The sequence below is a fragment of the Cherax quadricarinatus genome, chromosome 3 (assembly GCF_038502225.1).
Source record: "Cherax quadricarinatus isolate ZL_2023a chromosome 3, ASM3850222v1, whole genome shotgun sequence".
NCBI classification, from domain to species: Eukaryota; Metazoa; Arthropoda; class Malacostraca; order Decapoda; family Parastacidae; genus Cherax; species Cherax quadricarinatus.
Window position 1 is genome coordinate 14,790,957 of NC_091294.1, and position 17,743 is coordinate 14,808,699.

The 17,743-nt window shown below is 38.1% G+C and overlaps 1 protein-coding gene across 7 annotated transcripts in view; it reads left to right on the forward strand.

Moving 5' to 3' along the window:
- Window positions 1–17,743, forward strand: part of LOC128684111 (ecdysone-induced protein 74EF) — a 1,067,593-nt gene that overhangs the window by 526,114 nt on the left and 523,736 nt on the right. For all 7 annotated transcript variants that reach the window (XM_070090227.1, XM_070090262.1, XM_070090238.1 and 4 more), the window contains 4 exons: window positions 322–389; window positions 1,161–1,300; window positions 11,682–11,936; window positions 15,660–15,821. In XM_070090227.1, coding sequence (XP_069946328.1) covers window positions 1,229–1,300; window positions 11,682–11,936; window positions 15,660–15,821 — 489 coding nt within the window. In that variant the 5' untranslated portion in view covers window positions 322–389; window positions 1,161–1,228. The remainder of the gene's footprint in view (window positions 1–321; window positions 390–1,160; window positions 1,301–11,681; window positions 11,937–15,659; window positions 15,822–17,743) is intronic.

Here is a 17,743-nt window from a genome sequence, read left to right on the forward strand (position 1 = left end):
AAACTCATGCACCTCTTAATACACGAACACTGGACTGTTTTGCAGTGACAATAGAAAATGGGAACCCGTTTTCTATAATGAATAAGCAATAAGTGAAAACTTCAGGTTCATAATTATAGCCTTTACATGGAGTGACTGCGTCATTCTCTACAAAAAATCACAGTTGCATCTTTTTTTTTTCTTTACATTTCTGTGACCCAGATTTTATTCATGGTGATCACTACCAGACATTTATCATTTATACCGTTTTCTGTGATGTAGTTTTTTCCTCATTTTCTTTGATACGACTATGGTTGACATTGTTATTTTGTGTTTTTTCAGGAGTGTGGTGTGAGAGCTGGGTGTATGCATGCTCTCTCTACAGTATCCACCTCGCTCACACTTCCCAGGTAAGATTCAGAACTTGTCTTAGTTATTTAAGGTTTAGAAAAAGCACTAATTTTTTTTCATTGTTATTTTTGTTTTTCATAAGAATCTCCTGGAGAAAATAGTACCTAATTTTTAGTATATTTCTAAAATTTTATATATTTCATCTGTTAGATGATGGAATGTATATTTTTTCAGCATAATAAAAAATATATTATTAGCTACAGACGATATATTAATGTAAAATAAGTCTTTTATTTTTTCTTAATTTTTGTATAGGAAGGAAAAGCGATCATCATATGTTAATATATGATATATTGACTTTTATTTAACATGGTGGACCGAGGGTAAGCCAGTGGATGACCAGAGGTTGGTCAGAGTGGTTCACCACTTGACCTGTGTCACGGCCGCTCGTCTTCTTCCTCTCAAACAATAACTCAGCAAATGTTCATTTTTCTGCCTCGAATTAGTTTACCGTAGTATCTTGCAAATCACAGTTTTTACGCCGAATTTAACTCTTTTTAAAGTTTTGCAACTGAAAAATGCATCGTGAAAAAATAGTGAATATAAAATAATAATAATAATCAATAATAATTTCTTCTTCTTCTTCTTCTTCTTCTTCTTCTTCTTCTTCTTCTTCTTCTTCTTCTTCTTTTTATTATTATAGCAGTAATACTGACAATACTATACACTAAACATAACATACAAGTGTAATAATATCACAATTATCAGTACACAGGTTAGTATGATAAGCAGTAGAAACACTGGTAGCTGAGTGTTGTGTTATATTTCAGACTGAGAACATAAGGTGGTTGTAGAGCTTGCAGTGAGTACCCAACCCGCGCCTCCCACACTACCCAACATGCCCTTCATTGACGATGACCTCCTCTGGTGCCCTGATAATGACGGCAAGATGGTCGACCTCTCCTGCCTGGTGAGTGAACAACACAGGTTATATTACCCTGGATGAAACAATTAACCACTAACCCACAGTTTGCCAAGTAAACTCTACACGACGTTTCGCTCATTCCTGGACTATTGTCAGATTATAGTCGAGTCGTGATTTCAGAAGGATCCAGGACGGGGCGAAATATCGAATAAAGTGTCCTATTTAAATATGAGTTACATCTGTAACTGCCTACCGTCGTTACACGTGTAAACACAGAAGACTCGAGCTAGTTTTTAGTTTCAAGGCGTGACAACTGCAAGTACTTTATGAAGACTCTTGTTCACGTGCATACCCTAGGGGGCTTTAGTCCCCCCAAATTCCCTCGACCTACCCCATAGCCTCCACATAAAAATAACGCTTAGCATTAACCAGACGAGCCTGGCCCAAGGCCGGGCTCTGGAAGTAGAAAATATCTGGGAGCTTATCAAAGGTATAACCAGATAGATACCCTGATCTTCCCTCCCCCCTCCAGTATAAAGGATGTGGTTCCACTTCGGGTGTACACTAGCATAAATATTACGTTAATCCCAAAAATAAGGATTAATATATATATGTCGTGCCAAATAGGTAAAATTGGTCAATTAACACGAACTCATTTAAAATTAAGCCCTTTCTAATTTTTTATCTAATACGTTTAAAGATATATTTTTCATTTATGTTAATGTAAAAGTTAATAATTTTGTACCTAAAGAACCTTAGAAAACTTATCTAACCTTATTATAAGAAGCGCAATTTAATTTAGCTTTATCCAACTAAATATATTTTAGATAAGTTTACAATAATTTGATAATAAATAAACACACTGAAATATGTATATATTTTTCGTTGGGTTCAGAATGATTTTTTGCGAAATTATTGCATACACAAATTTTAGCTTGTCTTCGGCAAGAAGAGTGTTGCTGTTTCAGTCAAAATCGCAAGTTTGATCTATTCAGTACGACATTTTATATATATATATATATATATATATATATATATATATATATATATATATATATATATATATATATATATATATGTGTGTGTGTGTGTGTGTGTGTGTGTGTGTGTGTGTGTGTGTGTGTGTGTGTGTCGTGCCGAATTCTAAAATTTGCTATTTTGGCTTTAATAGCAACGCTCTTCTTGCCGAATAAGGAGAGCTAAGAGCCCACAAGGGGTAGGACCAAAACACAGAGGAGGGGGGTGGACAGAAGTACAGGGTACGCTTAGGCAGAATAAAGGAAAAGAAAGAAAAGAAAAAGAAAAAAAAATAGGAAAGAAGATGTAGGGAAAGGAGGAAACGAATGGATCAGGTTAAGTCACGAGTGTTGTAAAGTTTGAACAGACGGCAGGAAGGTGGTGTGAGACAATATATGTGCATCCACACTGCCTGATACCTATGTCTTATACAGGAGGGAGGAAGGAGGGGCAGCTATCAGCCTCAGGGGGTCCAGAAGTCTAGAAAATATGGTGAACTTGTCCATCGTTATGTTTGTTCCATATGCCCAAAGACCCTTGATCCATGGGAGAAGAATGTTATAAGTTCCTTAAGGAGCCAGGCAAAAATTTCATCAGGGCAACTAAGGATTCCAGGACAGCTAATTTTGTATTCCAGTGTAGAGTAAAATTACTGTCAACTATAATAAAACAAAAGATGTATGGAAAATTTTCTAGGGTGCTTACCTGTATGTACCTCAACATTATATACATACCAGTAATCTCAATGGGAGACAATCATATTGTTTACCGTAGTCACCCCGTGTAGACATGTGAGAAAACTTAACCACCCCTGGTCGCACCAAGTGGTCCCCTCGACCTCACAATCTTATCCATATCTATCCGAGACCAGTATGGATTGGGTAGCACCCACAAGTACGGTGCTACTAATTAATTGTGGACTGTATAGATTATATTAGTTTAACTGAATGAAGGGGGGGGGGGGGGGGGTAGGACACACATGGATACATCCGTCAAGGAAAACATTTGTACATAATCCCACTACTTACCAGATGTTCTCTGGTGGTCACTTGATGTAGCTGGATCACTCGTAACCTATCTAATTATAACATACCACTACTGGCCAGTCTAAGGTTGCTATAACTAGAAGGGTTACTTAACTGTGGGTGATTGATATTCCTCATTTCTTGATTCACCATCTCATTTTCGATGTCCTGCTACACCGACACGATTCTCATTCCAGCAGGACGAGGTATCCGCTGGTTTGTCCTGCTTTAGACATCGTGACTCAAGGAGTTTCCCTTTCCTCGTCTCGTTAACAACGAGGTCTAGCGTGTTCACTCGGAGCAAACGACTTATTTCACTTCACATATTCTCTTAACTTAGCGTTATTATCATTAATTACATTACAATTCACAAGACGATTTAACGTCTCATAACTATTATACAAACTAGAGGTCACTCCATTAAGATCTGAGACCGATGCGTGATGATTAATCCAAGGGTAATTTTCCCCAGGACACAGTCCATTGTGGCGCGTCAGTCACCCGGTCCTTCTCTTATCACACTTTTACCACTCTATTACTGTGGTCCCGTAAATCCCGTTCCCTCACTCTCCACCAGGAACAATTACGACACTTCTTATTATGAAATGAGGCCTGTATTAATCCTTAGGCCACCGTGAACGTCAATTTCGTGGTTCCATGTTTTCTCAGCTTCCTCACCACCATTCAAAACAATACGCGCCCTCCCCCCCGCACATCCGCGCATGCGCAAAGGGAACTCTTGGTTCTACTCTTATTTTCAAATACATTTTTGACCCATATAGACACATTAAACACCTATTAGGCACTATAGTTTCGGAAAATCAAAAAATTTTCCACACTGCGGCCGGGCGGAGGTCGTTGCTAGACGACTTACATAATGTGGAGTACAATTTTCCCATCTTCACTGGCCACCCATATTTATTGAACCCTCAAAATGGACTAATTAGTGTTCCATTCTCTCAGGGGCATAAGCCTATGCTCCCTGGATTAATTTATTGGGCATACTGGAATTTTGAGACTTTAACAATAACAAGTCTCTCAGTATCCCAAGTCAGTCCCAGCACATTTCTTCATTATTTCATTAACCCCTTCACATATCCTCATTAGTTCCTCTTCAGTTGACGTCACACCCGGAAATTGTCCACATAAGATTATTTACCCAATTACTTCGCTCAGTGGACCGCCTGTGCACTTAAGGTGTGCATTTATCGTCGCCTGAAGTAAGAACAATTTATTATTTAACTGCTTATTAATTATATCATTATAAGCAGTCAACAATTTTGGTGTCTTGCTCAGTTCGCAGAGCTGGGTCCTTTAACTGTCCATACGCCATCCTATAATTAGTAGGTAATTCTGGACGGTCAAGCTTCCACGGAAGTCGCACCCAGTAATGTCCAGATTCACATTTAACATCCTTCAGGTATTGTTCCTGAGTAAAGGAATCATTTGGACTTTCCTCATTTACATTAATCCCTATGCTGTCCAGCTCCCACAAATTAGACTGGTTCAACATCATTCTCGATAGAAGAATACTTGTACTGGGTTGACCTTTCATGAGTAAGACACCGTGACCGTATTCACTACTTCCTCTAGTCATTATTACTAGGCGGTAGTCTGCCATATATTACATGGCCCGTACCAGTGTTGAGGAGAGTGACGCCGTATGGTTTTGGATTTATGCCCTTTATCCTGAATTTTTACATCCAACACCGTCAAGGCTACCTCAGCTAGGCCATCATTATTGCCATTAGCTGCAACCTTTACATCAGTCACTGTAGTGTCAGGGTTATTAACATTATCATTATTGTCACCATTATTATAAGAATCACATACAACCCTGCACATAACTGTATGGTGCTTTCCCTTGTTGCATTGATAGCAACTGTTCAATTTGGTATGACAATCCTTTACATTATGATTGTCTAGACATCTGATAAATCTGTCAAGTTCTTTCATTCTTTCCACTTTAATATCCCATGAATTACAGGCATTACAATTTTTAGTGAAATGAGTACCCTGGCAGAAGAGGCAGTCTCTCTTTTCCTTGCCTGACCTCTTATTAACTGGGTTACACTTACTGAGGTACTTATTCCTCTTACCTTGATGTGAGGAACCACTATTACTGATTCCTGACTTGATATGTGCCTATTTAACTCTTAACTATGATTATTACCACTGGGATTATTTTTCCCTTTTGAGGCTTGACAGATACTTCAGAGTCATTATGTGTTATATCCTTAGAACTGTTTGGCTGACTGGTCTGCAATTGAACAATTAATTCCTGCCGACCTAGTCTGATTTCCTCCAGACCGTACTATGGAGGTTTTGGCAAACACACCCTTTGCATTAATAGGTTGATCAACTGCCTGGCTTACACCCTTTAATTTATTCAAAGCCTTACTTTTACAAGACAGTTTTTCTTCCAATTCGTAATGTTGATTAATTAAAACATTCATTTCCATTCCATCTGCACAATTCTCTAGCAGATCTCTTTCACAGTCTTTAAACCACAATTTGTACCAATCAAATCTACTCTCTAAAGCATCTAAATATAACTTTAATTCATTAGGGTTCACGGTTCTTTGATTCACTAAATCAAATGCCTTCGTCACATGGCTTTTAATAGCCTGTAATGATGCTTTCATTACTCTAAAATTCACGGACTTGTCAGCCACATTAACTCCATTAGATCCAGTCATGGTTAGAGAATTATTAATCACTGATTATACAACTTAAGTAGGCGCCTTATAAGAGTAATTCTTGCACTTTACTCTTGTATAAATCCTAGCCACACATGTGCTAGCAATTAATTGGGCTAATTGTCATCCATCACACGATCGATTAAACTTGTGCACCCTACACCCACTTCCTTCAATCAGTCACTTAATTATTAAGTAATTAATTCAATTAATTTTTTCACTGATTGCATCCGTTTTCGAAGGACCAACGGGCAGATATGGAAAATTTTCTAGGGTGCTTACCTGTATGTACCTCAACATTATATACATACCAGTAATCTCAATGGGAGACAATCATATTGTTTACCGTAGTCACCCCGTGTAGACATGTGAGAAAACTTAACCACCCCTGGTCGCACCAAGTGGTCCCCTCGACCTCACAATCTTATCCATATCTATCCGAGACCAGTATGGATTGGGTAGCACCCACAAGTACGGTGCTACTAATTAATTGTGGACTGTATAGATTATATTAGTTTAACTGAATGAAGGGGGGGGGGGGGGTAGGACACACATGGATACATCCGTCAAGGAAAACATTTGTACATAATCCCACTACTTACCAGATGTTCTCTGGTGGTCACTTGATGTAGCTGGATCACTCGTAACCTATCTAATTATAACATACCACTACTGGCCAGTCTAAGGTTGCTATAACTAGAAGGGTTACTTAACTGTGGGTGATTGATATTCCTCATTTCTTGATTCACCATCTCATTTTCGATGTCCTGCTACACCGACACGATTCTCATTCCAGCAGGACGAGGTATCCGCTGGTTTGTCCTGCTTTAGACATCGTGACTCAAGGAGTTTCCCTTTCCTCGTCTCGTTAACAACGAGGTCTAGCGTGTTCACTCGGAGCAAACGACTTATTTCACTTCACATATTCTCTTAACTTAGCGTTATTATCATTAATTACATTACAATTCACAAGACGATTTAACGTCTCATAACTATTATACAAACTAGAGGTCACTCCATTAAGATCTGAGACCGATGCGTGATGATTAATCCAAGGGTAATTTTCCCCAGGACACAGTCCATTGTGGCGCGTCAGTCACCCGGTCCTTCTCTTATCACACTTTTACCACTCTATTACTGTGGTCCCGTAAATCCCGTTCCCTCACTCTCCACCAGGAACAATTACGACACTTCTTATTATGAAATGAGGCCTGTATTAATCCTTAGGCCACCGTGAACGTCAATTTCGTGGTTCCATGTTTTCTCAGCTTCCTCACCACCATTCAAAACAATACGCGCCCTCCCCCCCGCACATCCGCGCATGCGCAAAGGGAACTCTTGGTTCTACTCTTATTTTCAAATACATTTTTGACCCATATAGACACATTAAACACCTATTAGGCACTATAGTTTCGGAAAATCAAAAAATTTTCCACAAGATGTGCAACTTAAACTACGATCAATTTCCTTAGTATTAAGTAGCCAGTAAGCCATTAAATTAAGTCTGGCCATAATACCATAGCATGATAGTGGATCTTTGTACTGCAACTCATTATTGTAATTTCATAATCTCAATGTAATCTTGTAAAGAAATAAATTTTGTTTGTTTGTTAACTGGCACAGTGCTGCAGTTCATAGGAATAATGCACATTTTTCTCTGTTACCCCTCTATAATGGTGAGGAAAAAAAAGTTTTCTCTAGGAGACTGGTGGTTGGTGTTGTGTTCAAGCAGTAACTGAGAGGCAAGTTATTGTCTCTTCTGGTGTAAGTTTTTCAGGTACAAATACACATTTTTTGACGATTACAACTGTCTTATATAGTAACAGATGTAAATCACCCAGGATAACCCCCCCCCCACAAAAAAAAGTCAGACAAAGTTACGTTACTGCCACTGAGGTCCTCGATAATTCAAATTCAAATTCAAAGTTTATTCTCTATAAAGATTACAATGCTGAGTTTACAGAATTTGGTTATTGTGTGGTTTACATGTAGTAAAATAATAATTACAGAGTGTACCACTAGAACACCTAGCATGGCTAGGCATTTCGGGCAGACTTAAATTAAATCTTAAGTTTAAAATATTAAAAAATTATGAGGTAAGTTGGTATTATGGCTAAGTGACTAAATACTAGTTTGTGAGTTTAGCAATGTGAATGCTTTTGTTTTGGCGAACATGTCAGAAGTGTTTTATTAGCGCTTACCATCAATAAAACTCACACAGAAACTCACATCAGTAAAGCTCACACACTGAGGTTCTTGTGTCGGTCCCCGGTACAGGGATCAACCTAAGACCTTTTAAGAAAACTGCTGTCCATGTTCACCCATCAGTAAAATGGGTACCTGGGTGTTAGTTGACTGGTGTGGGTCGCATCCTGGGACAAAACTGACCTAATTTGTCTGAAATGCTCTGCAAAACAAGCGACTTTATATATAATAGTATGCAGAGGCGTTGCTAGAGTTTGTGTCACACGGGGCAGCATCTTTGGTGTCCCCCATGAAATCCAAGGGTGGGGGGATGGGGAGGGGGAGTAAACTCCAGTTATGTCACTACTGCATGACCAGTGACTAACGTTTAATAATAAGAACGTTTAAGGACCATAAACCAAACAGGAGAATACTTCTCAACTTTATTAATGATAAAATAAATAATCGTAGTAATATTGAGGTTATAAACATAAACTCAAATACCACTTTGAGTACAGCCAACACATCCTACATTTATTATTTTTCAACAATGCCAAAACAAAACAAAACAAAAAAAACTTGAAAAATAAAGAAAAACATTGCAATATCAGAGAAACACTAGTTCCTATTTAACCTTGAGTACAGGTACCATCTGAGTGAATCAGACCTTACATTTCCTTGCCTTCAGTTATGCAAAATCATCTATCACATCAAAATTAATGATTTTCCCTATATAGGCTTATTTGTACTTTGTTAATATATAATAGGCTATATAGAAACGAAGGATTCTTCTCTTATGCTGGTGCAACACTTTTAGACATAAGTGTCACCTTTAGAGGCTCTGTAGTGTCACCCGGGGCAGCCCCCCCCCCCTTACGACGTCTCTGGTAGTATGTCATTGATGTCACCTGGGACTGTATACCTTGTACATGTACTGCTAGAAATAACAATTATTATTTATTACTTATTATTATTATTATTAGTAGTAGTAGTAGTAGTGTATTAGTATAATGAGTACGATTTCAGCTTGTCTTCCCCTCGAGGGATGTACCTTGAAGCCCTTGTATTCTCATTGGGGTCCTTGTATTCTCATTGGGTCCTTGTATTCTCATTGGGGTCCTTGTATTCTCATTGGGGTCCTTGTATTCTCATTGGGGTCCTTGTATTCTCATTGGGGTCCTTGTATTCTCATTGGGGTCCTTGTAGTCTCATTGGGGTCCTTGTATTCTCATTGGGGTCCTTGTATTCTCATTGGGGTCCTTGTATTCTCATTGGGGTCCTTGTATTCTCATTGGGGTCCTTGTATTCCCATTGGGGTCCTTGTATTCTCATTGGGGTCCTTGTATTCTCATTGGGGTCCTTGTATTGTCATTGGGGTCCTTGTATTGTCATTGGGGTCCTTGTATTCTCATTGGGGTCCTTGTATTCTCATTGGGGTCCTTGTATTATCATTGGGGTCCATGTATTCCCATTGGGGTCCTTGTATTCTCATTGGGGTCCTTGTATTCTCATTGGGGTCCTTGTATTCTCATTGGGGTCCTTGTATTGTCATTGGGGTCCTTGTATTGTCATTGGGGTCCTTGTATTGTCATTGGGGTCCTTGTATTCTCATTGGGGTCCTTGTATTCTCATTGGGGTCCTTGTATTCTCATTGGGGTCCATGTATTCCCATTGGGGTCCTTGTATTCTCATTGGGGTCATTGTATTCTCATTGGGGTCCTTGTATTCTCATTGGGGTCCTTGTATTCTCATTGGGGTCCTTGTATTCTCATTGGGGTCCTTGTATTCTCATGGGGTCCTTGTATTCTCATTGGGGTCCTTGTATTCTCATTGGGGTCCTTGTATTCTCATTGGGATCCTTGTATTCTCATTGGGGTCCTTGTATTCTCATGGGGTCCTTGTATTCTCATTGGGGTCCTTGTATTCTCATTGGGTTCCTTGTATTCCCATTGGGGTCCATGTATTCCCATTGGGGTCCTTGTATTCTCATTGGGGTCCTTGTATTCCCATTGGGGTCCTTGTATTCCCATTGGGGTCCTTGTATTCCCATTGGGGTCCATGTATTCCCATTGGGGTCCTTGTATTCCCATTGGGGTCCATGTATTCCCATTGGGTCCTTGTATTCCCATTGGGGTCCTTGTATACCCATTGGGTCCATGTATTCCCATTGGGGTCCTTGTATTCTCATTGGGGTCCTTGTATTCTCATTGGGGTCCTTGTATTCTCATTGGGGTCCATGTATTCCCATTGGGTTATACACCTCAATCATATCCCCCCTAATTCTACACCTTTCTAGAGAGTGCAGATTCAGGGCCCTCAGTCTATCCTCAGTCTTCATACACCATTGGGCAAAACATTATGGATGTTGTAAGCATCGCTGTCAATTAGGCTAAGCACTGGTTCTGGCTAGTGGCTAGTTGAATGATCATGTGGAAACAACCTCGGCAGTTGGGACTTTGAAGAGTCACTGATTTCTTCTATTCCCAACAAGATACCATACACAGTCATACCCCACTTTACGTCATTTCAGCTTATGTCCAATTCGCCTTTATGCCACTTTTCTAGAGTAAATTTCAGTTCAGTGAATGTCATTACATCCGACTTTACATCACTCAGCAACATCACCTATGTCATAATTTTTTTAATTGTGTTCCGTATTCTATTAAAAAATATGATTAAAATGTGTTTTTAGTGTTTTTTAAGGTTTAACAATAGTTATATTCTTTTGCGAGTTTTTTACGCTAGTTTTATGGTGTTTGTCATCATTTTAAGGCACATCTGGCTTATGTCAAAAATTGAGTTACATCATGGCTCTTGGAACCAATTAATGATGTAGAGCGGGGTATGACTGTACAGCCTCTCTTCACTTAACGACGGAGTTCCATTCCTAAGGCCACGTCGGTAAACAAATTTGTCACTAAGTGGGGAGCATACTATAATGGTAGTGTGTTTGTGTCAAACATCTTCGATATTGTTTTAATGTCACCTTTGCACCATTTATAACAATTCTTGTATATTTTTAAATGTTTATACAATAATGTACTGTACTATATTGTAATAAACAGAATAGAAGAAATCAGCTCTAATATACATTATTTAGGTATGCATACTGGCCAGGGAGCCTGTTGTAAGTCTGAATCGTTGGTAAACTAGTACATCGCTAAGTTAGGAGAGGCTGTATTTAAAAAAAAAAATTGAACACTCCAGCTATCTCCCACCAAGGAGGACCCAAAAAAGAGAGGAAACACATTCACTTTCATTCATTCATTCAATGTCTTGCAAGAAGCATGCTGACATTACAGTTTAGATGGCCCTCTGAGCTGTAACATCCTCACCCCTCCTTTATGATTAAATAATATATATTTTTATAAATGTTGCCTCACTCCAACCTCTATGGTGATTATTAATTGCCAGCATTTTCTTGTGTGTTATTACTAATTGGTTTATACATGCACACTGTAATTTCAATAGGGTAAAAAAAAAAATCTGTATCACTTACAGGACCCGGGAGGAGGAAGTACTGCAGGGAACAGTGTCACTCCAGGAGGCAACAACAATGACCAGATGACACCCATGGGTATGGGGGTCATTGGAGGTCTTGCTTCGTCTAACCCAACATCAGCACCTGAGTGTGGGGATCTTGCTGAACTCTCACAGGCTGACCTCAAAGGCCTGGTGGGTGAGATCACAGAAGAAGATGAGATCTTTACAAGCATATCAGATCCCAATTTTGAACTGGACAACATATTTGCAGAGGTCAGGGTTAGCATAATTAGTATACTATTACATATATACATGTTATATAAAGAGTTCTGTAAAGTTCTTAGAAGCTTAACTATTGTTCTTAAGTTTGCCAAGCTATGGTTATTTTTCTGCTGGTAAATTTATTTGCAAGCAATTTTCTTGAGAACCATGTAGAGTAAGAATTTTTTATGTACTACTAATAATTTATCATTTAATGACCTGCAGCAGCCTCTACATATTTATACTGAAAATTCTGTTATTACTGCACCTCAGTGTACAAATAAATGTTTAATTCTATCCAGTTAATACTGATAGATTGCAGGAAGCACTCTGTCCCCTTAAGAATTATTTTATTTTTATTATCACACTGGCCGATTCCCACCAAGGCAGGGTGGCCCGAAAAAGAAAAACTTTCACCATCATTCACTCCATCACTGTCTTGCCAGAAGGGTGCTATACACTACAGTTTTTAAACTGCAACATTAACACCCCTCCTTAAGTTATTTTTATGTGCTTTGGATCCTGCATTTGATAAGTACAGTATAAATAATAGTACACAAAGCTGTGTTTAGATTCATACAAAGTACTTATAATATATCACCCCTCAAGTAATTTTGGAATTTCTAGAATGGCTTAAAGCTTATCAGTTTCATTTAAAGGAGAACAAAGGTGAACACGTTTATAGCTAGGACCACTCCAGATTGCCAGGATATTAATCAAAGCCTTGAAATCAGTGCTAGCTCTGGTAATTTTATTATGGAAACTGTATTTGTTATTCACAAATAAAAATGAAATAAAAATGAAATTGATGAATTTCTCATTTTAGTTCAGAAGACAATTTATCCATGACTGAGAGGAATATGTTTACTCTGAACTGGTCTTTGGCATTTAACAATTTGTACTTGATGGCTAATGTCAAACAGATGTTTCCTTCTGCTACTACATGTATATATACAGTATATGGAAGCTACATAAAAGTCATATTTCTTCAGCTCAGATAGCTATTCGAAGTTTTTCAAATTTGTCAGCAACATGCAGCATCAAGATTCTGATATGTATTAACTTGACAAGATCTCCATAACAACACTAACAATTTTTATGTTGATTCTCCTTGAGCATTTTCTGGAAACTTTAAATTCTTTCCAAAAATGTAGTCAAAACATGGTGATGGTGATCAGACTGCGGCATGCACAGTTGCACATGAACCATCTTGTGATGGATAAATTTTTGAGAATGTATATTTGAAGTGCAAAAGAGAAGTTTGCATGTCCCATCAGTTTATGGACTCAAAGAAAATGCTTTCTAACTGTTGCTTGGTTCCCTTGAAGAAATGTGTTCTGTGTAGCATTGAGCAGTACATGGTTCCACAAGACGTAGTGAAGGTGCTAAGCATGGGGAGCGCAATACTGTACACAGCTGAAGGGTTTCTTTGATTAGAGATTAAAGAGCAAAATTAGGACCAGACATTGTCATAGGAATTTCCTTTGCAATTCTGTTATGTCAGTTTGGTTTACTTAACTTCTCTGAATAAAGCTTTAGCTTTATGTCTAGAGTTTGAAATAAGCTTCAGACATCATTCCACAGGAATATCATCTTTATTAACATCTCAAGTATTGAAGAATTAGTCTTGTGCAATATATCCAGTGTAATTTCAGCACTTAAAGAATAATATTTAGCAGTTTTCACTTTCAGCAGTTGAAAAGTCATGGCTTTGATGAATTCATAAACAGTGTTACACATGTATAATGTTGTACCAGTGCTACCATTACTATACCACTTAATGTGCATTTCTAAGAAAGTATAAAACTCCACAAGTTCAAGTAGTCTCGAGTAATTCCCATTTAAATGCAATCCAAATTGTTTATTTGTTCCTCTGAATGTCAACCTGAGAGATGAGAGTACTTTGCTGACTGCTACCATACACTGGAGAACATTTTTGATAATCTTTTTTGTTCTTCTGCTTGATACTTTGCAATAAATTTTGTTGTTCACATTTAACCTTGAGTCCTGGAAATGGGAAGTACAATGCCTGCACTCTAAAGGAGGGGTTTGGTATATTAGCAGTTTGGAGGGATATGTTGTGTATCTTTATACGTATATGCTTCTAAACTGTTGTGTTCTGAGCACCTCTGCAAAAACAGTGATTATGTGTGAGTGAGGTGAAAGTGTTGAATGATGATGAAAGTATTTTCTTTTTGGGGATTTTCTTTCTTTTTGGGTCACCCTGCCTCGGTGGGAGATGGCCGATTTGTTGAAAAAAAAAAAAACCTATTTTCAGTCTCAAAACAAGAGGTTTTATGAGGGTGTTTAAAGGTAGAAAATTGAAAGTGATGAGGGAATCAAATGATTTAGATAAAGAGAAATTGGATATCACATTGGAGGGAGGGAGTATGGAAGCAGTGAATATTTTCAGATATTTGGGAGTTGACTTGTCAGCGGATGGGTTTATGAAGGATGAGGCAAATCATAGAATTGTTGAAGGAAAAAAGGTGAGTGGTGCATTGAGGTATCTGTGAAGACAAAAAAACATCATTCATGGAGGCAAAGAAGAGAATGTCCAAGAGTATAGTGGTACCAACACTCTTACATAGGTGTGAAGCATGGGTTGTAAATGCTGCAGCAAGGAAGTGGCTGGAGGCAGTGGAGATGTCATGTCTAAGGGCAATGTGTGGTTTAAATGTTATGCAGAGGAATTTGTAGTATGGAAATTAGGAGGTGGTATGGAGTTACTAAAAGTATTAGTCAGAGGGCCGAAGAGGGATTGTTAGGTGGTTTGGTCATTTAGAGAGAATGAAACAAAGTAGAATGACTTGGAGAGCATATAAATCTGTAGGGGAAGGAAGGTAAGGTAGGGGTTGTCCTCAAAAAGGTTGGAGGGAGGGGGTAAAGGAAGTTTTGTGGGTGAAGGGCTTGGATTTCCAGCAAGTGGGAGACGGCCGACTTGTTGAAAAAAAAAAAAAAAAATGTGTGAGCACATTAGATAAAAGTGAATGGTTTTTGAGACCTGACGAGCTGTTGGAGTGTGAGCAGGGTAATATTTTGTGAAGGGATTCAGGGAAACCGGTTAGCCAGACTTGAGTCCTGGAAATGGGAAGTACAATGCCTGCACTTTAAAGGAGGGGTTTGGGAGATTGGCAGTTTGGTGGGACATCTAAACTGTCGTATCTGAACGCCTCTGCAAAGACAGTGATTATGTAGGTGAAAATGTTGAATGATGGTAAAAGTTTTTTCTTTCTTTTTGGGTTTTTCTTTCTTTTTAGGTCACCCTGCTCGGTGGGATACGGCCAGTTTGTTGAAAAAAATGAAATTTTTTTTTCTTTTATTAGAATGTAGGTGGCTTTCCAGTCTACAGGATTTTTCTTTGCTCCTACTGAGTTTCCCCATCAAAAAAAAAAAAAAAAAAAGGAAATGTGTGCAAAAGATTCTGGCAACTTTTCAGAACATACTGTTCAAACCAGTTTCACTCGAGTTTACTCCACAATATAATGTACCCAAAGAAATTTTTTATTTGGTTTTGGTTTTGTCAGGTTAGAGGCATTTTGACAAAGAAACTTTATGTCCATGTTATAACTGACATCGTTCAGAGGTTCACCACAGTATATGTATTGGTATCCATTTGCCAGCTTGTGTCATATGAACTGACCTATTTATCTTTATTATAACAAATAAACATTATTTATGCCTTCTTTATTCTTAAATTTTGTGCTTATTCTTAATTTTTTTATTTTATTTAAGGTTGAAGAATCACTGTTGTCTGGTAACTCTCTGGGGAGTGACAGAATGCGAGGTCGATTTGGGAGAGACGACTTCATTCCTGCCACTCCCACAGACTCAGCGAAGACACCCTCAGATCTTCACTTGATACAAATAAAACAGGAGCTGGAGACTATGGGAAGTGTAAGTATAAAGTAGTTCAGTATTCCTGTACTAATGTCTGATGTAATTGAATTTGTAAACATACTGTTTTTTGCAGTAATTTAAGGAAGCTTAAAATGTAACACCTAGTTACTAAATTCTCCACTAATACTTAGTTATTTATAGTTAGACATTCTATTGGGGTTATTTGACACCCATAGTAAACATCTTTTATAGGCAGTCCTCACTTAAAACAGTACATTGTGTTCAGAAAAATTTCTGTAAAGCAAAATCTCATTAAGGAAATCAGAGTGTCCCATAGACTTGCATTCTGTATAAATTGTATTCATTCAACAGAAAAATAAACACTTTTAGAACTAAAATATAAAATATAAAAATTACTGGTAATCAAGAACTTTGTAATAGTACATATATAAGTAGATACACTCATCAGAGGTGTATATCAAGGCTTGGGGACAAAATATACTGCAGTTTGCGTGTTATTGAGAGAGAGAAAGAGGCAGGATTGTATTCCTTTTCTTTTGAGGTAATCCTCTTCAGTCTCTGTACCACTGGATTTCTTATCATTCACTGCCCTTTTCAAACTCATTTTGAAAGGGGTACAAAGTAAACTTAACATTTTCATCTGTCTGTTTGAAAATAGCTTAAAAGCTGAGCTAGGAGCTGCATGCCAGCCTCTCGCCAGTTAGTGACAAAGAGTTAACGTTCAGCATACAGAGCCAAGCACATGCTAATGCTAATTCCCGATGCTCATCAAAATGAATTCTTGAATGAGTTAAATAATGTTCTTCTTTCAACAAACCGATTGTATCCCACCGAGGCAGGGCGGTCCAAAAGGAAAAATGAAAGTTTCTCTTTTTAGTAATATATTCAGGAGAAGGGGTTACTAGCCCTTTGCTCCCAGCATTTTAGTCGCCTTTTATGACACGCATGGCTTACAGAAGAAGAATTCTGTTTCACTTCCCCATGGAGATAAGAGGAAATAGACAAGAACAAGAACTAGTAAGAAAATAGAAGAAAACCCAAAGGGGTATGTATATATGATTGTAAATGCATGTGTATTGTGACCTAAATGTAAGTAGAAGTAGCAAGACGTACCTGAAATCTTGCATGTTTATGAGACAGAAAAGACACCAGCAATCCTACCATCATGTAAAACAATTACAGGCTTCCGTTTTACACTCACTTGGGTTGGTTGCTGTCTTCCAACCTACATCTAGGTTCAGTTGGATACATTTAGCTTTATTCAAAGCTAAACGCCGGTAATGGTGGAGTCCCTGTGTATGTACAGGTTTTGGCATCAACTCAGCAACATATTACACAAGATTTAATACATTTTTTTTATAATTTGCTGCCCTAGCAGAATGGAGAAACAGTCTGAAGAAGATTTTTATCAATATTGAGAGTGAGTGTATTACTTGTCATTCACGTAGGTATATTTGTGAGTTATTCAATAATTGTGGTGATAAGGACAGCTGGATCTAGATTTGATATAACAGAAGTTGTGTCATCTGTAAACAGGTCTGGCCTAAGTTTCTGGAAAGCATTTGGTAGGCCATTGATGTAGTTAAGACATAATAGAGAGCCTAAGAAGCTACCCTGTGGTACATCTGTGTTGATGGGTTGGGTTGATGAGGTAATGATATTAATGGTCACATGCTGACATCTATCATTAAGGTAGGAAGGACTTTATGTAGGTTAGAGTATGGTCTCTGATTCCATAATGTATTAGTTTAAGTGGCAGGATGTTGTGGTCTCCTGCGTCAAAAAGTTTTTCTTAGACCAATAAAGAGGCCCATTGAATATTCATTATTTTCTAGAGCTGAACAGAGAGTCTAGCGTCTTTATTATAACATCATTAGTACTTTTCTTCTGGCGTAAAACCAAATTGGCAAGGGTTAAGAATATTTTGTTTAGCTATAAATGCATACATTTGTTTGTGT